Raw genomic sequence first — 25,751 nt, 5'->3', positions numbered from 1 at the left:
ATGAGAGAAGGAAGTAAGTATTTAGAAAAGCATTGGTAAAATGGTAATAGCTTATGGTTCTTAACATTTGTTTACTGAAAATAATTCTTGACACAGGGAGCTTCTACTGGAATTTACATGAACAAACAGCATGGAAGTTGTTCCTGGAAGTAGGAGGCACTTGTGTTACTGTACAGCCAAATTATGCCATTATTTATAACTGTTATAATTTAGTCAATTTACTTTTGACAGTAGAATTATACTAGAGTGAAAATGTTTTGGTTTTAGGGCACCAAGTTTGCGGGTCAATTCATGAAACATTAGGCTTTTTCAGTTTTTAAGAGAAATACTAACAAGTTCTTAGTTTCCTGCAAGTTATGTCCTTTTATTAAAAAAGGAGCACTCAAAATTTAGAGTTTGAAATGGAGTGATCTTCACCACCCACCACACTCTATAATCCCCTACTGTGAGGACTCACACTGTTGTTCAAATTATTGTTCTTGACACAAATTTAGAGCATATGTCCATTCCGGGAGAATTGCTAAACCTTTGAAAAAAGAAAGAGGACAATCTCTGTTTAGTCAGCAAAGACAGCATGGGTTAGCAGAACCTGCATATACAACCACAGAGAAATAAATCCAAGGTAAAATGTAGTGTTTGACAGCATCACTGAGTTAGAAAGATGAATGTTTTTCTTAACTTTAATAATTCTACCACATGTGGACCCTGCGGACTTTTTTTTGTCAGTTCAATTCTTCTCTAAGTGTAGTTAGAAGAAAGCTATGCACAGAGGATTTGGAGAAAGCAAATAAACGTCCCTTTCCCTGACATAAATATTTTTTTGGCATTCAGAAGATGTGCAGCTTGTCATAGATCTCAAAACATTGTTGAGGAGCTAAGTAAAAAAAATTCTGCCCATTATTGTTGAGATGTTAAGTTCATAAGGTCTTTGTGTTAAACCTTTACAGACAGTAAGAAACATTCTTGGTTAACGTTGAAATGCTCATGTAGCACGAAACACAGTCTCCTTAACTAATTCAGGTTTTGAAGATACTGTCTTCTAATATGTATGTTGAAGAAATAATTCTGTTACTTGGATGCAGATTTAAGTGTTCTTGAAGCAAATAAAGACAGATATTGATGGAAAGAAACTTTAAACCAAAATATATACTGATTACCTGTTTGTACTCTAGAGCTTGGCACTAGTGTTTAGCTTTTTCTTGGCTGTGTGTATTAAAAACTTCATAGGCAAACTTAACGTTACTGAAGTTTATTTGTGTAAGGAACTCTGACGGAGTATGGAATCAGGATTTGCGTAACCTTTAGTTGGTAGAAAATCAATCTTGATTATTAAACTATTTCAAACGATCTTTCTTATGCATTTTTGGATGACTTTGTAACAGAACAAAGTTATGTTCTAACTGAAATAAAATTTTGTGTATTATCTGGAATGCTGGCATAGTGCCAAGGGGAGGGACCATGAATAATAAGTTCAGTTGTCAGATACAGGTGGTGGAAAGTGTGAATTTCTGCTTTCTCTTAGTTATTGCATTGGACATATTTAGCTGTGATTCCAAGAGAGTGATAAATTTAGCTGTAGCATGATAATTCAGCACTCTAGCTGAAAACATATGTTAGATTGCTGTTGTCTTTAAAACAGTTTTGAGTTAGACTTTAGTGCAGGTGCTTTCAAACTGTGATTTATGGTTTCTCTTACCCATTTTTAATCCATGTTATCAACTGAAAAATTAATTGTCAATTCAGAAGCTTTAATGTAGTGAATTGAAAGTTGCTACTACTTTATTTCTCTGCTATTGAAAACACTGACCAAACCCAGCTTTGTTTATATTCATGGAAAACTTAAATTGACTTAGGATTTTTTTACTTCATGTTCATTCTGAATTTAGTTTTTTTATTATTATTACGAGGCTTTTACATCATTAAAATAGCTTTTCTCCCTTCACAGGCCTATGAAGAGTACACCAGCAAACTAGATGCTCTACAACAGAGAGAACAGCAGTTATTGGAATCCATGGGGAATGGAACTGATTTCTCTGTCTCCAGTTCGGCTTCAACAGACACAGTTGCATCATCTTCCTCCTCTAGCCTCTCCGTAGCACCTTCATCCCTTTCAGTTTATCAAAACCCTACTGATATGTCACGGAATAACCCTAAGTCTCCACAGAAGCCTATTGTTAGAGTCTTCCTACCAAACAAGCAAAGGACTGTGGTGAGTCCATTTCTTTTCACATGCTAATAACCTCAGTTTTCCTGTATCACTATCTGTCTTTATGCAAAAGTTAATTTAGGAGCTGAAAACATACCTGTCCGTACATCTGTAGAAGTCAAATTGCTATTTGGGCTCTGCCAAACTCAGCTGTTTTGAGTTGCTGGATATCTTCTACAGCATGAATAACAATGCCGCATTAATATTATTGGTATAATAGACAAAACTTCAAACATTTTTCAAGAGTTTTATAGAAATGGAAATACCTGAATTAATAGTTTTCTAAAATCAGCTCTCTCAGCTAAATTGTAATCTACCATTTCACAATGGGTAGGAGGGGGCAGGAAAAACAATGTTGTTGTTCTTGTTTTATGCAAGATTGTTCACCAGCTTAGCAGGACAAGTGTTTTCCTAACACTCGAAGTTACTAGCAGCAGCGAATGCTGTATAGCAAGTACCAGCTTCCTGCAGCTAAGGAGTTGTGCAAAATTACTTGGGGTTTTTCCTCCCCGTTCACTGTGGTGAGTGCTTCTTGTCAGGTCCCCAGCAGTGTCAGGCCCTATACAGGGGAAACCAGCCAGAGGAGGGACATAGTTGCTGTTAGTGGGAGCAAGAAGCATTGTCTGCAAACTACTAAAAAACTGGTGTTAATCACTTTGGACAACATTATTGTGATGCCAGGGGTTATGGAAGAGGAGTTATTTTTTTTTTTTTTTTTTTTTTTTTTTTGCAGGCTACTTAATTGTCTTTTTTAGGCAGGATTTATTTATTTGTTATGGGCTGCCAACTGAAGAGTCTTGGATGTGCTTTAGAATAATACACTAACTTGCAAACTGTGATACATGAAATACTAACAGCCCATAGTATAGGCTCTTTTCGCAGTGCACTCCATAGTGCTCGCTTGTAAGAGGAGCCTTGGTTCCAATGAAAGTGGGAAATGAATGAACGGCACAGCCAGCCTCTATGAGAAACCAGTGCTTTTCGTAGTAGTAGGTCAGGTATTGGCCGTCACTGAACTGTGGCTGCCTGTAGAAACTGAGTTGCTGACAAAGAGGAGAAAAACTTTTTTCTTCAGTCTTCAAACATTCACTTGTAAAACTTAAGTGTCCAAAACTGTATGTTAAGTCTGTTACTACATTGTCTCCATCAACTGAGTCCACTGCAATGAAACAAATAAGCCAGTGCTTCTGATGTTCATTTAATGCCAGTTGAACCTGTCAAATATACTGTGGTTTGCATTCAGCTAGACTGTTGTACCTTTATTGCAAACAATGTTGTACCATTGGTTTCTTCCTGACTGCTTAACTTGGTGTTTCTTTTCTACGCTAGGTCATGATATATCGCTTCCTGCATTGTTCTGTTCATTTCCTTTCCAGCTTCTCCTATGTGTCATCACTTCCTCTTCTCTTAAACCATATAGTGTTTCTACTCTTATTCTTTTCTTTTCATATGTAATATTCCTCCTCTTCTTCCTCTGTTCCTTTTCTTCTTTTTATTACTTCCTCAGTCTCTTTTCAGAGGTGTAGCAAGGCTTTTATCAAGTCTGAGCTCTGTTTTGCTTTTAAAGCAATCATTTTGTATGAGGAATAGTTTATAATCATGAGATAAATTACATGAAACTTGTAGGCAAGCTCGAATTTTTTTGAATGTTTAGATGTGTATATTTCACCAAGCTTTAAATTAGTTATAACTAGGATTGCCCCCCTCAAATTTTTTTTTTTTTTTATTTTTTATTTTTTTTTTAGGTGTGCTGCTTGGAAAAGCAAGTTTGTTCACTTTCTGAATATGTAAATCTGATTGCAAGTTAGGAATAAGAGGCAACTGAATTTGAGTGTGAGTCAGGTGATACAAGAGGCAATTTTGGACCAGTGCAAAATTATCTTGCCTCATCCAAGATAGTACATTCTAATCAAAGTAAAATGGGTTCTTTTAAACCGATGTATCTTGTAAGTTCTGAAGGAACGGTAGCAGATTAGCTTGGTATGGTTTAAAACATACTTGAGACTCTGCCCTCCATGACTAATATTGCTTCTTGCTTTTATCCCTAAGCTCTGTTCTTTGGGTGAAGGTTGTGATTCTGTGGTATTGGTCATGCTCATTAGGAGCTTGCAGACTTAATCAGAGTGATTAAGTGATTAAGTTCAAGAATACCAGCTTCTCTGTTGCCGTGTCTTGGCTAAGCAGTAACTTTCTAGCTTGATGGCATTCTGTCATTTGTTCAGGAAACTGCAGCCAGAATTTAGCTGTAGTGCTCAGTGACTGATAACAGGGCAGTAGGAGTTTTCCAGCTCTGAATCTTACTGGCTATGGGAGACAAATGTGGTTTAAGTTGGGCCTGCAAGTAGGAGGAAGCCCTGGCTCCGATCTCCTGCTCTCTACTAGAGTCTAAGCACCATTTGCCTTCTCAGTGTAGCACTGCAGCTTGTTTCCAGCTTGCTAAATGGGGTACACAAGTTATAGGGCTTCAGAAAATCTGTGGTCTTATGCTGGGGTGAAATACAGAAAGCGGTACTGAGAGAGCAGTAGGAGACAGGCTAGTGGCAGAGGGAAGGTGTAAGTCCTTTTAGTCTCAAATCTGGTGAGGTTGTGTCTGTAGGCACCTGTACATAAAAGAACAGAAAGATCCATGCAGATGCATAGACATGAAATACCCAAAGGGATTGCTGACTGCAAGCTCAGGTGATGGGATTTGGCAAATACTTAGAGTACTGCTAACAGAAGGAGGCTAGACCTGAGAAATACCACCAGCCCTCCTATGCTGGGAGCAGTCTGGATAAATCCCTCCTTCTTGGGTGGTGGAATAGACTAGAGGCCAGACTGGTCCTACCAGGTGTTTGCAGTGCAGAAGATTGTTCCTACTCCATGTGCTAGAGAAGAAGGAAGAGATCATCTGCAGTTCTCCTAGGAGAGACTTGTTTTCGATTGAAATCATCATGCTAAATATGCCATTTGAAATATATGCCTAGATCTTGTTCAGCAGATACTACAAACTAGTGATTCAGCTTTTTTTTGTCAGGGAAAGAGCTGTCTTCCCTTTTTTAACTAGGTCCAAGCAGTAAAACTGTATTACATCATTAAGTTAAACTTTTTCTTTTTTTTCCTCTAGCCCTAGAAAATGATCTCTGTTTTGGAGCTGGGAATTGGTGCTTATAGGAACTTTGAGTGATTGGGGTTATTGGCCTGGGAACTGAAGTTCACTTTTCCGATGCTTGAAACAGTGCTCATGCTGTTGAGAAATTCAGGAATTTCTTGTGCTACAAGTCTTAATGTGGTTACTCAATTTTTAATACTTATTGCTTCTATATTTATTTTGTTGAAAACTCATTTCCATAAGGAAGTGAAATTCAGACAGAATTATGGTTTACAGTGCAGTATTAATTGCAAGTTGTCTTGATAGACTGCAGCCATATAGAGATTACTTGCTGTAGTACACTTTCTTCATTCTCTGAATGGTAAAGAAATACTGTGCACATCTTAACCTTCCTTTATAACATAAAACCTTAATTAGGACCTCAGGCTTCAAAAACAGAACCGTCATGTTTCACTTGTGCCCATTGACTAAACCATTTCCCTTTGTAGCCAAGAGGAAAGTTTAAGGTTTTCAGGACAGTACAGTTTAAGATATGGTGAATTTAAGTAGGAAGGAGATTCGTTATGAAAACATGCAATACCTGCTGTTAGCCCCAAAAAATCCCATGCTATATGGCTGCTAAAGTAAGGATAAAATGTGTCCTACAACAAGATGAGTTTTTGGGAGAGGAGAGGTACTCTTGAAGTTGCAATGTTGTAAGATGCTTTAATTTTCCTCAGCTTCATTGTCTTCAGTTAATATTTGCCTATGAAAGAAATCTTTCCTAATATCACAATAATATTTTCAGTCTCTGCCCCCAACTAAATAATTGTGGAACGGGGGACCCACTTCTAGAGTTTAGAAACCCTGTCAGGTGCTAGGGAGTCTTTGTTTATTATCCGGTAATGCAGTGGAGGTTCTTAAACTGCCTTCACTGAAGCTGACTTGGATTAGGTTGGTAATGGAGAACCAACCTCCTTATCGATCTTTGATCCTATTGTGAAGCAGTTCCACTTACTAGAACAGCCTTCTGCTGTTCATTTACAGTTGCTAGAAAGGCAGGAAATATTGGAGGGAGAACACTTAGATTTTTGTCTAGTAGCTCGCCTGGTACGTAGACTCGTCTATATTTTTGTTTTATTGGTCGTACCGTTTGTGTGCAGGATCAGGCAAATGCATCTGTTTTAAAGTTGGCTCAAAGTACAAGTATAATGAGAGGAACTGAAGGAATATGAAGAAATAAGACCATGATGATCAGCATAAGTAATTTCAGTGCACAGGTAGTGTAGCTGATGTCATTTTTTCATAGGTGTCATGATAAAGAAGAGTCAGTGTTTGACAGAAAGGCCTTCCTAATGTAGGAAAAGGGGTGAAGGTGCTTCATGGAAAGCCTAACCAGTAAATGGTGGAGCCTACAGCTGCTCATTGATTAGCAGCTGAAGTCAGCATCTTGATACAGCCTGTGACAAGCAGGGTTAAAACATAACTCTTTTGAAAACAAAAGCAAGTATATAAGTTAGAGGAGGGAAATCAGTGAACATTAGAGCATCAGAAGATTAAGATTTCTTGTGTAGTTGGCCTCGGAGGGGCTGAAGAGAAGTTTCATGCTCTGAACAACCTCCTAGAAGAGCCACCAGATTCTCTTTGCTGTTCTCTGGAAAGAACTGTTTCTCCCCAGTAGTGTGGTGAGATAAGTAACGGAACATAAGTCCTTGAAAGAAATGTGTATTTCGTCTCCCTTTAGTGGCATGGTTCAATTAGTAAGTTAAATGTCCTTCAGACTAGCATTCTGCATAGATATGACCAGATAAGACTGTTTGTTTTGTTGTTGTTCTAGGCCAGGTGGAAAATCTTTAAATAATTGAGGTGCAAGATGGTAAGAGTCAGGCTGAGACCATCAATTGTGAGGACAGATTGGGAAGGCCGTATTGTTGATATGTTTTGTAGAACAATTTAATGAGGTTATCCAAACTGTAGATAGAAGAATTCAGGGAAAAGTGAGTCCAAAATTTTTTTTAGGTTAGGGACCTAAATGAGTATGAGGTGGATTGCAACAAAGCTGCTAATTACGGGAGAGCTTTTGTGTGGGAGAGGGAGTTAAGAACTCTGACCTTGAGCTGGCTGCTAGGCATGTGAGAGAAGATGTTAGAAGTGCTGAGACTTGGTTGTGGTAGAAGGAGATAGTCCTAAGTGGGAAGAGGGCTTTAGGGTATCAGCATAAAAATAGAGGTTACATTTGTTGATGAAATTCCTGCCAGAAGAGCATAGAGCTCTGTGGGATAATTGTATTGTGGATTAGAATTTTTTTCACATTATAGCATTACATGATTGAAGGTGCAAGGAGAGAGAGAGAGAGAGAGAGAGAGAGAGGAAAGAAACAAGAGAAGACACTTATACAAATGAAGTGAAGGAGAGGCACAGCTGGTTGTCAAGGTTGGTTAGCAATCAGGGAGGATGAGGATAAACAACTGATCCAGAGATATGGGAAGTTGTTAGAGATGCTAATAGGATAATTTTAGTTTAATGTAAGAGGCAGAAGACAGAGTGAAAAGGTTTAGAATAAACTGATGAAGAGGAATTCCAGGCAGTGATCACAAACAGCTTTCAATGAGTGTAAAGATTAAAGGAATATGGTGTTTGTTTTGAAGATTGGCTGCTGATTATGAAAAGATTTTAAGCATTTTCTGGACTTGCATCTAGTTGTGTGTTTTGGTTCTTAGTTGTTTTTTGTGATGGAGGGGGGGCTGAGCCACCTGGGTAATGTATCTTTTGGGTGTCTTTGGGAATGCCAATTTTAAGCTGGTAGATCTGGGATAGGGGGAAAAAAATCTCCCTTCCCAATTGCAAGAACTTTTGCAATTTTTGCTTTCCTTTGTGGAAGCTGGCAACATGCACTGCACTAGACTTATTTAGGAACTTCACCCAATAGATTGCTCAGTTACTGTAGGCCTGTTTGAAAGGCTTCAGACTTCTTCTGGTTTCCTGTGGCCCACCATAGTTGTGTTTGGTCCCTTGCAGGAAAGCGTTCTTTGAGTTGGATGGAATAAATATTCTGTGGACATATGTGCAGTTCCCATGCCAAGCTGATGGCATGTGGTCAGTGTTAGAGCTATGCAGGCATGAGGTTAAGTATGTCAAATCACTGCCTGGGAAAGAAAGTATGCTTGAAGGAGGTTACTGAGGCAGAAAATTGAGAGTTGAGTTAGGACCTAGCTGCATGCTTCACTTGGCCTTGTCCTGTGGTGACCAGTGGAGAACTCTGGTCCTCTCCAGCCTGTGTGCTGCTCTTTGTCTTCTCCTCCTGATGGTGCTCTCAGGCCAACACTGTATCTTTATGGCCCTTGGCTGTAGGAGGATGTTTTAGTATGAGGCTTATTATAGGATCAGGTACGTAGCCCATCTCCATGCAAAATAAATAAACCTGGGCAATATGTAAGAATTGTAAGAGTGGCTGTACTGGGTCAGACCTAAAGTCTGTCAAGCCCTGTTTCCTCTGTCAGTACTTGCAGGTGGATACCTAGAGAAGAGTACAAGAACAGGCTGCGCATGTATGATATTTTCCCTGAGTGTTCTTCCAAACTTGAGCCACTTATCACTCAGGAACTTGAGTTCAAATGTTTTCTACTTGGTAACCTTCAGTCCAGTCTCTGTGAAACCTGTTTTATAAATACTACAAGTTTGTATCTTGTGATAAGGAATTCCCCAGGCATAATTATATGTGGTGTGAAGAACCATATTCTGTGTTGGGTTTTGAATCTGCTGCATGCTAGCTCCACACTGGAGGAGATGAGTCTGACAAGAGCCACTTAGTACAAGGTCCTGGTACAACAGATGGCTAAAACTAGAAATAAATGCAGTTAGGAACAATGTTAGGAGGTTTCTGACAACATGATGAAGTCTGGTAGGAATGAAGGGAACGGGGGAAAAAGTTCTAACTCAAGTACCTCATGAAGAAGATTATGTAACATGCTTACATTAGCAGCCCTGAATGATTTTGATTACCAAGAAATCTCTTCTAGACAAGTACTTCTAGTGTGGGAAGAAACAGTCTGAAAGCAAATCTGAAGCAGTCATGAGTCCTGGTACACTGGAGCATGGAAAGTTAGGAAAATAAGTATTTAGGTGTGAGAAATGATGGTCAGTTGAAGGACTGATGATGGTTTCTTGCTTTTAATCTGAATATAGCCTGTTGCTCTCTGCCCTAAACACTCCAAGCTTCCAGAAGAAATGCTTGCTTCCTTTCCTCTGATCTTCTTGGTGTGGTGTCATAAGGGCAGTAAGGAGTCTGCTGCTCTGCTCAGTGAGTTTATAGGTAGTCCTTTCTGGCAGCTCCAGTGCCTGCTCTCTCTGTGAGCATCAGTAAGGAGTAGATTCAGTTGTTTGGAACGTCATTTCTGTCTCTAGTGGTCTGAACAGTGGCAGAGAAGCTGGCGGGGGGAAAAAGCAGCAGCAGATGCTATTCCTGCTTTGGGGAAGCTTATAGGCCTCCAAGTACTTCAGCTATCTGCAGATTTTGGGTGGAATTAAATCATTGTGTATTTTTGCCAACTGTAAGGTCTAGAAACTTTTGGCACCTCCTAAACTGTATTACTTTAGTCCAGAAACTTTCCCAATCTTGTATGCTCACCTACAGAATCTGTAAAAATGTTACCACAGATTAGAGATTTGTATAGAAGCTCAGTATAAATTTGGGCCAGTAAAGTTCTCTTCATGTTACTGTGTTGGTATGCTACATATAGAAGTGTTGGAGGTATATATGTGTATGAAAGTTCTTAATGCAAATGTGAGACTGAGGTTTTTTTTAAAAGGGAAAAATTGTATTTTTAAGAATTGGAGAAACTAAATGGGATTGTGAATGCTATGCATGAAGACAGCTCTTATTTCAGTTTTCTTACTCATGTCACACCTTTGTTAATTAGCACATCTGCCTTTTTATTAGACAAGCAATCATGTGGTCCTCTCCTCTGCAGACATGAAGACTGGAGGAATCAGATATTTTTACCCTACCTGAATTCTTAGCATAAAGACACTCACCATACATGCACAACTTGGTTCCTTCAAATGTTCTGTTTTTAAATCTGATACTCAGTACATTTCTTTTGACTTGAGATTTGCTTCACTGTCTGTGCAGTTTGTGCTGCGAGCTTGTGCCTCAAGGTTACTCAGGAGTAAGGACTGGATTTCTCTAGGCATTCAAGTCCTACCAGTTCCACCTGCCCAAGTATAAGTAAAGTCCCAAGAGAGGATTGTCAGGCAATTGAATAAACTAGTTTCTTACTTTTAATTACACACCTGGCTTAATATGATCAGGTTCTCCCTAATCAAAAGTAATTTAAAAATTTCCATGTCATATCGAACAGGCAGTGAAAGTGGAGTTTATTTGTAGCCTGTGCTAGTAAATAGTTACTGGATGTATTTGAATGCTTTGAGATTCTGTGCATCATGAGAGAACAGACTGATGGGATGAATCGCTGTTTCACGTAAACTTTACTGACTTTTTTTTTTAATACTTGGGGTTCTCAGGGAGAGATATTGGCCTACCTATCATATTGCTGAAAGATAAAATTAAAGGAAAGATTAAATTATCAATTTTCTTTGGGCAAAAGTTTAGCTGTGGGATATCTCTTTTTAGGCTGTTAATAAGCAAACAAAATCTTATTTTAAAACAGGAGTTCGTCACTGAAGTGGACTTTACAGTTGCCACATTTAAGTCTTTCATATTTAAGGAAGTCTGAAGAATGCAACTTTGGATATGTTTAGTGAAGCAAGCTGAAAAGCAGTACTATAGCAGGCTAATCCCAGTGCTGGAGAAGTTCAAAGTAATATGTGTTGAAAGGAGAATAAATTAATCTACTTTAATTTTACTGGCACACAGTCTTACATTGTAAATTCTTGAAAACTGGCCATTATAAAATTGGTGGCTTGTCATCTAAAATGCTTCATGTAAGATTGGTCATTGCTTTTTAAGAGTAATCCTCAAGTGAGGCGAGCTTAGTGAGTGCAGTGACAGCTGAATGAAAAGCTTTCTGTAAAAGGCTGTTTCTGGCAGTATGATTTCTTACACTGAGATGGAAAGTCCATCTGTAAAAATAAACAAATTTTTCTACTTTTTTTTATTTTATTTCCTTCACCTCATAATGTAGTAGCAGACACTTGATGGAATGATGATGAAAAATGTGAAAATAATCAAAATATATGTTTTAATTCTGTTTGTGATTATACTTAAGTTCATTGCCTTTGCATCATTGAGGTAGACTAACTGACCAAAGCCTTGATATTCATAGCAAATCTATATGCTACCTGGATATAAAAATACTCTTTTTCTAGAATCAGCTACAAGAGTTTGGAGAGGGGTATGAATTCTAGACCTTCTGTGTTAAGCTGTGTTGCCCCCATCTTTACAGCAATTCAAGCTTGACTGTCTGAGACAGGATGGTGTGCCAAGTGGACTCTGGGTCTGACCTAGTAAAAATTTACTGTAACCATTTTATAACTTAGACTTCTAATGCATTTGGAGCCTGGCTTTGAGAGCAGCCAACTAACCTTTTTGTCATTTGGAAGAGCAGACGTGTCAAAGCCTCGTGTTTTTATTCCCATATAGTGACCATGGATATCTTTGAAGAAGAACATTTCTCTCAAGTCTGAAGTCTAAAACCATTTTTTTCAAAACTTCTTTGAGTTGTGGATCATTGTCAGCCTTTACAACTTCTTGTGCTAGAATTCACCCTTACCAAATTTTTAAGATGATGATCAAACTGTCTACTATAATCTTACAAATAATCACTGTTCTTCTGACCACACTTTGGGAGCTATTCCTCAAAAGCTTGAAAAATGGTAGTGTGGAGTCTGCTGCTGACTAAACACAGGTTTGATCCCATGTGGTTTAAGGTTGGTGTACTTTTGAACAAACTATTTATTGTTTTTAATACTGTTAACATAAATTATTCCGTTCTGTTGAACAAACGAGTACTCCTTAATCACGTTGGAGGTGCAGGTGCTGGTAACTGATGTCCCTGCAAGTTAGACAGGATGCATTTGATGGAACAGTAAAATGGATAAGTTCTGTTCAGCTTCTTGGGAAACAGCTCTCAGTGCCATGGAGCCATCTTCCATTTGTCTTACTCATAGTCTCATTATGAATGTCTACTTAAATGCTCCTTTCTCCGGAATTTGGTCAGAGCATCATGCCCTGACATCCAAAACAGCTGTGACTGAAAGCCATGGTTTTTTTTTTTCATTTTATAGAGGATATTATGTTCAGCGTCATCCTATCTCCCCTTTACTGTAGAGGGGGTTAATTTTATCTGTTAGTGTTGTGAGAAGTGGCTGACTGGTGTGGTTAAACATCCATCCTTCACCCCGAAGGTGAGAAACCTACCCTAAAGATGAGAAACGAAATGTGGATTTCAAGTTTGGATTTTTACCAGAAAACCTGACACATCAGAAGGCAAGCTCTAGTATTTAAAAGAGAAATAACTTGGCTTATTTTTCTCCCGGCACAGTTGAATTTTATGAGCACATGGCTGGCACTTTCAGTCCTATAGGTATTGTGTGTGTGTGTCAGATCTTTCAAGGTACTGAATGTGTTAACATAAGCAAACTGGCACTTCAAAGTGATAGTTCAAAACCTCACCTATTAGAATATTCTAGCTATTGTACCCAGTGCTCTGGTTAATTCTACTGAAGCTCTAAGGTATTTAACTACATAAAACTTGACAAAAGTGAGCTCAGCTACTATGCTGGACTGGAAAAATTGAGAATTATAATACTCGAATAAAAATTGAGAATTAGAATACTAGATATTTTGAGCTGTCCAGCATGCCCGCTTTCAGAGAATACCTTTACGATGATTTTCAAGTGTTTTGGCAGTCCCTACAGATTGCTTTAAAATACTGGAGACTGCACTAGTATAATTTTTAATTTATTGAGATTATGGCAGAGTTTCTGCTCTGATATTAGAAAAGTGATGTAAGATTTATTTAGGGATGTAGCCCCGATTTCTTACTGAATCAGAAATGACCTGGTTTACAGAAATACATGTTTTATAATGCATTGCTTAAATGCCTGTGGCTGCAGTACTAAATGTAAATCGGCAATATTGTTATGAATACTTAGTGTCGGTAGAAATAGTTTACATAAGTAAAAGAAATAAGGAAATTAAGTGATATAGTTCTGTTTAATCTGTTTAGATAGTAAGGCTGTGGTTTGAGAATGTTTAGAGGCACTGGAATAATTTCCATTCATTTCCTTGGAACTTCACATTTGCAAAGTTAAGCTTGTGTTTTAGTGTTTTCCTGAACTACTACTTGCTCAGTTCAAGATGCATGAGTAAATTACTTTCTCTAGTATATTAAATAATGAACTAAACACATCTTGCAGTCTGTATTGGGAACTTGTGTGCTCTTCCTTAGTTTTGTATAGCCCATGCTCTTTTGTGCTGCTTGCTTTAGAAAATTATTTGATGAATCAAGTATTCAAAGTTTTATAAACAACCAAATCTTTTCTGGTCTAAAAATATTAGGTATATGAGTAATTTACAGAAAATCCTTAGTAGTTAGTGTGGAAACAGATCCCTTGACTATAAGTAGCATGAATTTATAGGGAGTAACTGTTGTGAAATATATTCAGGTTCTCTTAGTTAAAAAAAAATAGATGGATAAAAAGGTAACAGATAGATACAGATAAACAGATTTGAAGTAAAATTAAACACTTTTCCTGATTCAGTAAAATATAAACTTTGTTCAGCTTACTAGATTGCAAGAATAAGGGTGTATAGATGAGAGTAGATCAGAAATTTTCCTATGGCAGACCATCTAAAAATGCTGATGTGATTCAGTTAAAAGCTCTGTGGGAAACCTGTCAGAAGTCTTGACAAAATTGATAAACCCACTTTGGTTGCTGTCTGCCTGCACTGCCGGAGCTGTCTGGCTGCCAGCGGGCGGCTGGAGCCTGCTGCAGCCGAGGCTGGGGGGCTGTGAGCCGCTGGGCGAGCTCCTGCTTGCCGCCTGTTTTTTGTTGGTGGTGTGTTTTTCCTTAAACATTATACTGATTTTTTTCCCCATCTTCCTCTTGCACCCAGAAGAGGGGTTTAAATGTTGGATTTTTTGCAGGGAAAACTTCTGCTTCTCAGCAAGCTCTGGTATGCACTGAAGAAGGGGGCTGAAGGGCTACATACACAGATGGTGATAGACTGTAGTGTACCAATCTGGGAAAATGATTAATCAATACTAGAGGGATTTATTCTAGTACTTAGTTCTTTTAATTAAGCCTTCTGGCTTCTTGCTCATGCTCTGCAGAAGCATGTTCAAAATGTTATGCTGATTCAGGATCCTGATGGCTTTAAGAGTAATCAAAACAGTTCCCTGGCTGTTTTTTTTAGTGGGATCTTGTTGCAAATGGCAGCGAAGAGAACAAATGTTATATCCCTGGTTCTCATTGCAAGTTGCATAAATATGGTTCAGATTTTAATGAAGGGAACCTGGGGAAGTAGTACTGAGGAACCATGAGTGAATAGTGACAAAGGTAACTTAATTTAATGCACCCTTTTCATAATTGTATTGCATCTGTTTAGGTATAGATGACCTTAATTCTGACACTTCCTAAGTTTTGATGACTTGCCTTTGTGACCTTAATGATTTTTTTAAAAGGAAGTCTAACTTGCTTAGATCTTGTTTTTAGCTGGATTAAAAAAAAAAAAAAAATCCCCTGAAGTGGCATTATTTACACCCGTGTGATTCATTAAGGGAGCTGGAACTTCTAGATTCCTGGTGCAGACCTTTGCATCCGAAGGCAACGGAGCACACTGCTCTCCTTTACGTGGCATCAGTGCTGGAGGAAGAAAATGTGTTTCAGTGAGCACAAGGCTCCTTCCCTTTTTTTCTTATACTTCGCCTCTTCTCAAATATTAGTTAGTCCCCCTTGCACTGTCTGGCTTCTCTTCCTTGTCCCATTGCATTTCCTTACTCAAGTCTAGGTTTTACAGCTCTGGTTTCTTTTAATACTTATTGCCTTGGAGTTTTCTTCCAAGCCGGAATCTCTTTGCCCTCCTGTGCTCAGTTCTAATGCTTCTCTCCAGCAAACCCCAGTCTTATTCCTTGGTGCTCCTTGTCCAAACTGAACTTTCTTTTCTCTTCATCCCAGCAGGAAAGTTTCTTATTCAGTATTTACTTCTGTTGTTTCCCCACCTGTTTCATCATCTCTGGCACAGACTTTGCTCCACCAGCACCAGTTCCCCCCTGTGTAGTGGGTCATTGTATCTTTGTTTCCTGCCCTTTTGCCTCATGTAGCTGTTCGGTCGATACTCCCTCCATCCTGCTCAGTTGCTCTGCACCAAGCTACTGATGGGGATCCCCTCCCCAAGTAACTATATGCTTTCTCCTTGCCAATTCTTAGTTTGTCCTGCCTCTTTTCTGCCATCTCTCCTTCCTGCCCAACCAGTTTTCTGTCTCTCTTCATTCCCCTTTCTTTCCTCGCATCTGGCTGTTGCCCTCACAGTACTTGAATTTCTTCTTTCACCATGCGTATCGGTGGTGAAGTAATAGAGTTTCTGTCAGGGTTCTACCTCAGTCCAGTGGGAGCTGCACTTACAGGAAAAGTACTCCTTAGCCTTGGGCTGAAGAATACTTGTTGGTTCTGTAGAAGTGGTTCATGATCAGACCTGCTGTGTGTAGGAGGTTGAAGCATACGACTGAAATATGTAGAGATCTTAGGCAAATCTAAAAAATCTTTACTCGGTATTTGTAAATATATGTATGCTGGAGGCAGGGGAAAATAAGCTATGAGCAATTACTTGCACTGTGAACAATTAGTGTGGTAGTGATTTAAGCAACAGAGCTGAATTCTACAGTAGGAATTTGTTGGCAGTATTCATCATAATAGTCGCTACTGGCCTCCCTGTTAATAGCTGTGCTAAGAAACAGATGAAGATGTCTTATGCTGGAGGAATGACCTAACTCTGCAAGTGACTGAAAACCGCAATGTGAACTTTGGGAATGGGAAGGGCTTAATAAGATTAATAAAAAGATAAATTCAGAAGCAGTAGAATGCATAAAACATGGTTAAGGTTAAATATCAAGATTGTAACATGGTATGTTACAGGATGGTTTTTCCCAGGGAATTAGTAGAAATTCTGTCTTCTTAAATGTTTACATGTTGACCAGATGAAAAATACAAAATGTCCTGTATAGAGTGCTTATGTACTAATGAGAGGAGGATTGTGAAGCAAAAGATTCCTTTAACGTGTCTTTTCTGAGAGAGTGTATATTTGAGTCCAAGAACTGCAATATATAGCATAACTTCAAGTGGAATTCACAAAGCTACTTGAAATAGGCTGCTGCTTTCCATTGTTGTCCTTAAGTAGGACATTTGGCTCCTGAATACCTATGGAAATTTAAATGCAAGGAATAAAAATTAGGCTATGATCTAAAGCCAGCTGAAGCTGATTAAGAGACTTCTTTTGACTATGGAGGGCTCTGGATTAGGCCTCTAGTAAGCTATAATTGTCTCAGGTGTTGTACAGACTTTTTGGTTAGTCAAGTGTAAGGATTTTTTTCATTTGACTAAAGCTTGTTGTGGCTGATGTGAAATGCTACGTGTGAGTATAAGAAATGTCCCAATGTGTATATCAGCTCAAGTGTAATGTATTTTCAGTGAATAGTTCTAGAAATAGTAAGTGAGTAACTACATTTAATCACCAGATTATATATTGTTCTGTCTTTATGGCTTAATTAACACTATATTTTATTAAATCATAAGTATGTCTAGAGATAATTTGCCTATTCCTATAAAATAGGCCTACAACTAGAGTAGATTGGAGGCAAGGAAAATATCTGTACTCTGCATAGTTAGCGCAGTTTGTAGTTCTTTGTGTTTGGCTAGTTTCAGTGTGCATTTCCTCTATTCATCTGCCTGACTCGGGTTTTTTATTTGACTCATTTCATCCCTATCTTCTATTTTAAAATGTAAACACTTTATTTTCTGTTTCTATCATAATGATTTTTTTGAGGGTAGTCCAGGCTATTAGTTATTTCATTTTAATTCCCCTTGGCATATTGCCCCACTTAACTTTACAGCTTGACCTGCACTTTTCATGGACATACATAGCTTTTAGCTATCTGTGTGCTGTCTCCTCACTTTATTCAAACTGAGAAGAGTTAGAGGTCACTTCCGGAGTTGAGTCAAGTTTTTGCTCAAAACATCAATAGAAATGCTGAGCTGGTTCTTGCTTCTAGCTGAGCTAGATTACTTCTTGGCCGTTCACCGGTGACGTTTTCCACAGTTCAAAAAAGACTTTGAGAAACTCTTGCCTAGTACTCTGTAAGGCATTGTGAAGCTGAGGGTTGTGATGGTTTTTAGCACTTCAGGGTCAAAACATTTGCATCCGTTTGGGGGATGAATTGGAACTTTTTCCAACTCCTTTGTTTTACATTTGACCTCTAGGTTCCAGCAAGATGTGGGGTGACAGTCCGAGACAGCCTGAAGAAAGCTCTGATGATGAGAGGTCTTATTCCAGAATGTTGTGCTGTTTACAGAATACAAGATGGGTATGGTTTGTGTGATGTTTTTGTTCTTGCAACTTTTTCTTGGAGTTAACCAGCATGGCCAATTCTATCTAACGTTGTGGAAGTCATTTTCAAAGTTAAGAATAATATGATAGTGTACACTAAAATGTGTTGTGCCTCAAAGGCACGCCTAGAAAGGACGGCAAACTCCTAGAAAAAAGGTTTAATCTTTATCACTTCAAGAACAAGCATAATATAGGGTAATATATGTTTATAGAGTGCTAACCAAATTTATATTAACCAAACTCATGCTAACCAAACAAATATTAAACAGGTTTCTTTTATTTTAACATTTGGTTTTGTTTGACCTGGTTATAGTGCAATCTTAACTAAATACAGAGTTCTTGTGAGAAAAATTTAAATTGAGTTTCCAACCTTAAAAAGCTTATAGATTATATGACTGCACAAAACAAAGAGTTCCAGAGGACTCACTAAAGGAACAGGTAGTTTCACAAGCACTTCTTGGTTAGAAATGTATCCATCACCTCAGAGCCAAAGCGTCGGCTACCACTGAAACTGATTTGAAAAAAGTGCATTTCTTCTATGGTGCTTGTCCAGGGAGATGTGCTTTTCTTGGTGAGTGCTAAGTTTAATGTCTTGTTGCTAAAGCTTCCAGAGGCAAAAAACTGGGTACCAAACCTTCACAGTGAAACTTGCTATCTGACCTCAACTTCTCACATCTTCTGCAAGAGAACTGCAAGGGTTTATACACTAATGAAAGGCTTATTTACACTTTAGAGAGAAGAAGCCAATTGGCTGGGACACTGACATATCCTGGCTCACGGGAGAGGAGTTGCATGTGGAAGTCCTGGAGAACGTGCCACTCACAACACACAATTTTGTATGTACTGGTTTTCATGAAATGTTGAGTAGAGTTAAATCAACTTTGTCCTTTCAAATTAATGAGTTTGAACACTATTTTGTACTTTGGGCATGTGGAAGGGTTGCAAAAGAAGTTTTGACTGCAGTAGCTTAAGGTGAATTATATCTAATTGTATTTGAAAGAAATGGTGTCAAAGGGAACTTGATCTCCCTTAAAACTTTCACATTTGGATGGAATACACCCTCTAAAATCTAAAAATGTAGAGGTTTTAAATCAGCACTGCATTGCAGAGCTGTAATAATAATCTACTATTTTTGTATTGCTCTATCTATTCCGTGCCTCCCTGCTGGCTCTGCAGCAGCAATTAACTAATGAACTAACTATTCCCAGAGCGGAGCTGACATCATCAGTGATGCTAGTGCACAAGTATGTTTTGACCTGATAAGGCCCCACGTAAATGGAAGCTGTTAAACAGAATCCATCCAAACCATTCCAGCTGCATACAAAATCCTGGAAATAATATTTGTCACATTGAGAAGAAAGACTTTTATTTAAAATAAATAAATTTACTTTCAAGCTGCTTGTTTTACTTGAACAAGCTAGTTTGGCTATGGCTAGTTAGATGAAAGTATAGTAAACTTAGAAACATTTTTTTAGATACCCTTCTTTTAAGATTTTGATTATTGCATGTAGTGATACCACTAGAATTATTTTTATGACAACTATTATTAAAATTTAAAATGAAACTGAAGATTTTCTTCCCCTAAGATATGGATGTGTTTACCTTTCTCCTGATTGTAATGTTTGAGTTTCAGTAATCAAAATTAAAACTACACATATAACTGTATATGCAAACAATATAAAGTCATTTGTGCATTTCCAGTCCTTTGAATGTTGGATAAAAATGTCATTTGGCTGCTGGAAAAATTAGAAGATGAGACAATTTTTCAGCAGTTCTTATTTTTATAGATTGTATCCAGTTAATTTCTGAAAGTTTTATTTATCTCTAGCATGATAAGTGTGCTGTTTTGCTTTAGATTTGTTGCTGTTTTTACTGCTGGTAATGAAGTGAAGCATTAACTTCAATAAATTGTTAAGAGAATATTTTAATGCCTAAATACTATTTGAAATGAAAGACAAACTTTTTTGTACATCTTTTCAGTATTTAAAGCCAGAGCTTCAGTGTCAAAAAAGAGCCTTATAAGTATATTTGAGGGAGGTAAAAGCAAGTAGCCCCTCCTAAGCTTACAGAACCACTTTATTGAATATGATTATTTTTGACAACATAGGTTCGAAAGACGTTCTTCACGTTAGCGTTCTGCGACTTTTGTCGAAAGCTGCTTTTCCAGGGATTTCGGTGCCAGACATGTGGCTATAAATTTCACCAGCGCTGTAGTACAGAAGTGCCACTGATGTGTGTTAATTATGACCAACTCGAGTAAGTAATCATAATTTGTTTTAAAATTGAGACTTTTATTAAGCTTATATATTTAACATCAGAAATCACTGACAGCTGTAATTCAGGAAGTCAGGGGAAATGTCTGAAAAATACAGGAGCTCAACTGTTCTTGTGAGACTGCATAATTCATATTGTCTCTCTGTTGGTTCAGACAGGCAGTTCATATTTTTTTTGCTGGACTATGAAATGCTTTCTTTGAAGGATGAATGGGGTGGCTGAACACTTGACTGTATCATACAAACTTCTCATTGTTCCCAGATGTCATTCTTGATCATAACTGGCTCTTTATTATGTGATGGCTAGGTCTCTGTTTAAATGTTTAGATGTGGGTCTGTTTTCTCTGACCTGGAAAAAAAAATGTTAGAGACACTAGTTTAGTAAGGTTAAGTTGCAGTTGGTTTTGCAATGGTTTACAATAAATCCGTTAGTGAGTTTTAAATATCTAGGTAAGAAATACAAAAGAGCATGCCCAAAACATTCATGTGTTCTTGAATTTAAGTATTGATTCATTTGTGTAAGGCTTTATAATGTGGGTTAAAGATCTGTAGTGAACTTGCTCTGTTGTATCTGATCAGTTTCAACAGAGGTTATTAGATCTTTTAAATAGACTTTCATGTGAGGAATCTCTTAAAATGGTCCTTTTCTTCCCCCAGGAATAAAACTTAATTTCTGCTTATGTTGGTATTTGTAACGGCGTTTGCTTGGGCGCCTCTAGATTATGTGCTCAGGGTTGTAGATAAAATGGCTTTATCCATCTGGCAGTTGGTTTTGGCATTACATCAGTGCAGGCATTCGGTTAAGTTCCTGTGACCCAACATATACTTCAAGTTGTGTATTCTTGAGGAACCAGATGTTTACACTTTTGAGTAGAAGATTCAAGAATTACTTTCCATAAAGGCATGTTTAAAGCATGATGTTTTGATCCATTGTGGATTAAATGATACTTTTAACAAAACTTGCAGGTTAATGTGTTAGCACAGTCTTTGTTTAAAAATTAGATTTTGATCTATGGCTTTTTTTAGTCCTTGAGTTTTGTGTTGTAAAGCATCTGGATTTTACACAAGTTATGTTGTTTTTGTTTTGTTCTTGCCTTGCAGTTTGCTGTTTGTCTCCAAGTTCTTTGAACATCACCCCATACCACAGGAGGAGACCTCCTTAGGAGAGACCACCCCGGCATCTGGATCATACTCCTCATTGCCCCCCTCAGATTCTGTTGGGTATGACCTTATTCCCGCTGTTTAATAACATAACATTTCAGTACTGTATGCTTAGAAACACTCTAAATACTGCTTTGCAACCCTCTCTACATCTTTAATCAGGCTTGTCATGCAAATACTTCCACCTATGCTTAACTTTAAAGAAGGGGATGTTTTCATTCACATGAGTGACATAAATTAGCAATGAGCTTAACAGTTAAGCATGTGCATAAGTGTCTGTAGAACTGGGGCCTCACCTGTTAAACTGCCTTCTTTTCTATGGTAGCTTAGACCTGGTCTAAACTGGAAAGATTTTATACTTAAATGTAAACCAAAACTATATCATCACAAATTATTTTATATTATGTCTTATCAAACCATGATTTATTTGTTTTGAGGTGACACCTCTGTTTCTGAATAATCCACAGCACTATAAGATTGGTGTGAACAGATGCCAATTCTAGGTTCTTAATACCGCTTTAGTAGCTTTTCCACATACATGCTGCTTTGGGATCTTCCTGACCAGCTGTCTTCCTCCTGTTTAAATGTTGGCATATACAAAGAGCATCTGTTTGCAGACTGAGCTTTTCTAAAATCAGACTTCTAAAATCCATCACAGCTTTCATCCCCTGTATTTCCAGCAAAGATTCTGGACCTTTGCTCTGTGAACAAATAAATGATTCTATTTAGATTATATTCCCAGTGGCTAATAGGCTGCTGATATCTAACACTAGATAGTTGAGCAAGAATCCAGGAAAGGGTAATTCAAGAATGTGCATCAAAGTCAAGAAACCTGATGCAGACTTACTAAAAACACTAAAGACAAAAGGCTTCAGAAAACGTTCCTAGGACATGCGCATGCTATGTGGAGATGTACTGAATTTTGGCAAAGAGGCTGTCTTGGAATACTGAGCACTGTGCCCAGACAAAAGCCGAACCACAGCTGGAAACTACTCAGGCATCTGTGGACTCTGATTGGAAGAAAAATTCTCTGGACAGCCAAGACTTTTTTCAGGAAAGATCAAATTTGATACCTCCCAGGAACTAGATTGACAGTGCTGCAGAGGGAACCTCATTTGGTAAGTAAAAAAAAAAAAAAAAAAAGAGAGAGAGAGAGAGTAATTTTGTTTGTACTTTTTCTGTGTTGTTTCAGGCAAGTTTGGAAGTGCTTTCTCCAGGTAGTGGATATTGCTTTTACATCCTGCAGATCTCCACTATCTGCTGTAGTAACAAGTCCATTGCTGTGCTAGCTGTGATTGTCTAAGCTAAGCAGACTCTGGTGCTCTCTCAGAATGCATCTGAAATTGTAACCAAGCCAAAACTATTAATCTATGAGGGAGCTTGTTCATACCAAATGTGTTAAACACCTATGGAAAACAGAAGGCATTATATAGCCCCAATCCTAATGCTGTTATATGCTAAATTTTCGTACTTTTCAACTGCCTCTACCCTCACACATTTGTGGTTTCTCAGCAGTTTATGAGCGCACAACAGGGTCAGTGATTTTAACTGATGCATGCACTACTTCAGGCACTCTTGTTTTTGTGAAGTAAAAACACAAAGGAAAAATTGAGACCAGAGTCTATTAATGTGTTACAGTTTTTGAATGTTAACACTTTCATATATGTGAAGTTAAAAAAATAATAATAATAAAATAATAACCTTAATGGTTGAGGTTAAGGAACTTTTTCAAAGTGTTGCATCTGTAAAGGCTTGTGGTTGCAGGACCTGTAAAAGTTTTTTAGCTTTCTATCATTTGCTTTCTTTACCTTGCTGTAGTTTCATTATTAAACAAAAATAAGGCATATATCGTGCCTTCAGAATTCTTTTTATTTTGGAACGTGCTTTATGATTATCAGCTGGTGTTCATAACTAGTATGCATGTTTACAAAATCGTGCAGTTTTCCTTGAACATCTGTGTTGGTAGCATTTCCATGACAGAAGCAGTGCAGACACCATCATATTAGCACAAAGCACTGTCCATATCTTTTTCCAATTACTCTTCTGCCTTTCTTTAATGATACTTGGCCTCTTCAAGACACAAACGTGGAAATATTGATTTCTCTGAAATTTTTTGAGTAAATAAAATTTCTGGCCTTCTCTATAAGAGCATTTACTTTCTCAGACACGGTTTTGTTAAAGGGTACTGGAAAAGATATGGGGGAAAGGCCGAACTGGAAGCAGAAAAGTCTGATATTTGAGGTTATTTTGACTGGGAAGAGCGTAAGGGAAGAAATTTTACAATTGGGGAAGGAGATTGAAATTCTGAAGGATTAACACTTTATCACTGTTGGTACAGTGGCTGTCATAATAGTTTAATAATTGCTCCTTTGATTTCTCTGTTCTCCTAGCGTCTTGCATGGCATGGCCTACAGAGGAAGGGATGTTACTAAGTGGTTGATAAACCCGAGGAAAGAGAAGGCAAACATCTTTCTTCATCCTTAGCCTTGCGAAGGGATTCCAGCAGCAGGCAAAATGCCCAAAGAATGAAGGGATGAGTTCGTGTTGCAAGACAAACTCAAGAGCAAAGGTGTATGTGACATGCTGAGAAATTTTCAAGGGATCTTATGGAGCAATTGGAAAGAAAGGGACATGCAGAAAAAGAACATTGGACGTGATGCAAAAGCTGACAACTATGCTGGAGAACTTTGCACTTTGTTCATGCGTAACATCCTAAACCAGCCCAGCCCTGTAGCCTTTCATTCTTCTAATTGTAAGCAATAGACAGTGCCTCCAAATGTTTCACCCTGAGATAAGGGAGCACATATGGTTCTACATGCACATTTCTAAACTCCCTACACAAATGTGTTCAGCCTCCACATTAGTCTTTTGTCCCATTTTAGTTCTTACAATTTGCACTATGCTTTTGTGCTAAAGCAGTAATTTTCTTTATAATTTGCACTTAGCTGGAAAGAATTATTAAAGTGTAGGTCTCCCTAATAATAGCCATTTGTAATAAAATTGAAATACAAAAACTGTATATAATACATTGTATTCATTTTATTCATTGCACTATCATAAAGTTTCTTGTGTGTCTTTGCTCATGAAGTATGAGCACTGAACTTCTCTGAATGCAGTTCCCTGGATCTTACAGATGTATGAAAAGGAGAGAGATTAGCTTTTCGTAATATTCCATAGTTGTTTTTTTCTACTTCCATCTATTCTCTCAGATGATGTTGGGCAAAACTCAGCAAACTCATGAGGCAGATGTTATGGCAGGGTAAGTAACCTATGGAATGGGTGGCGGGGCGCATGGGCAGATTTTAAATAGCACAGAGGCAGGCTGGACTTGGTAGGAGCTTAAAGCCTCTGCTTTGCTTGAGGCAGGATACAGCCACTAAGCAGGCTGGCAACAGTGTGAAAAGCAACATTTCCCAACATGCTTAATCTCTGACTCTGAGGAAGAAAGAGGGATAGTCTGTGCACCATTTTGGGGAGTTTGCCAGCCCCTGTCTTATAGTAGCCTCTAGTCTGTGATTAAACACCTCTACTTTCCTTTCAGTCTTACAAATGTTCACTGATCATTCTGTCTCAGATGAAGATATTTAAATGACTAGAAAAGATTCTGAAAAGCCAAGAAAACAAAATTTTACATGATTACATTAAGAACTACATCACCACTTAGATCCACATGTGCTTTGGTGAGGAAAGCCTTTGGGTTTCATTAGATAAAATGAAGATGAGGCTTTTTGCTAAAGATTCTGGCATCAGACGTTTTCCAGACCGCTCCATGTAAATGTTAGCAAACTACCTATGATATCCAACCTAGTATGCAGTCTTGCTCAGCAGAAAAGGGCCTGGTGCCAGAATCTTTAGAAAAACAACATTCTTATTCTGTATAATATGAAAGGAAAGCCTCTTGCTCCCCAAAACTTTTGTTTGCAAAAACATGCTAGTGAACTGAGCCCTAGTTTGGAGAACAAATGGCAGCTATGTGGTTTCTCTTGATAGCCTCATAAATGTGAAGCTGTTAGAAGTTTTACAAATGTGTTGCAAAGCTTTGACAGGGACCCAAACAACAGTGTAAATGCACACTGTTGTGACAGTGCTAGGAGCTGATTTACAAATACTGTTCCCAGAAACTGACATGGATGAAAGCAGCAAGTTATGATATGGAAAAATGCAGTAATTAATGCAAATTAAATAATGCATCCATATTAAGTTGTGACTGTTAAAGATTTCTTCTATGGCTTTTTTAGACTGACTTCTGCATAGGGTGCTCTGGAGGTGATCTTCTGTAGCTTGTAGTTACAAACTTGCACTGCTGTCCTTTTGTCCAAAACCCCTCTGTTTGATTTGGTGCAATTGACCCTTTCCAGGTTGCAGAGGTGGGGAAAGAAATTGCTTTGTTTTTTCTGGCAGTATCATTAGGGTGCCACACTAACTATAGGATGCTTGACCTCACAAATACGCGGTTTGTCTGGTTGCTACTGCAGT

General features: G+C 38.1%; 1 protein-coding gene across 1 annotated transcript in view; it reads left to right on the top strand.

Moving 5' to 3' along the window:
* BRAF (B-Raf proto-oncogene, serine/threonine kinase) overlaps window positions 1-25,751 on the top strand; it is an 86,244-nt gene that overhangs the window by 24,511 nt on the left and 35,982 nt on the right. The window contains exons 3-7 of the mRNA XM_064514235.1: window positions 1,946-2,209; window positions 17,715-17,818; window positions 18,575-18,677; window positions 19,949-20,097; window positions 21,216-21,335. Coding sequence (XP_064370305.1) covers window positions 1,946-2,209; window positions 17,715-17,818; window positions 18,575-18,677; window positions 19,949-20,097; window positions 21,216-21,335 — 740 coding nt within the window. The remainder of the gene's footprint in view (window positions 1-1,945; window positions 2,210-17,714; window positions 17,819-18,574; window positions 18,678-19,948; window positions 20,098-21,215; window positions 21,336-25,751) is intronic.

This window comes from Dromaius novaehollandiae, chromosome 1, assembly GCF_036370855.1.
Source record: "Dromaius novaehollandiae isolate bDroNov1 chromosome 1, bDroNov1.hap1, whole genome shotgun sequence".
Classification (NCBI taxonomy): domain Eukaryota; kingdom Metazoa; phylum Chordata; class Aves; order Casuariiformes; family Dromaiidae; genus Dromaius; species Dromaius novaehollandiae.
The sequence above is the reverse complement of the archived record's forward strand: the minus strand, read 5'-3'. Positions and strand labels throughout refer to the sequence as shown.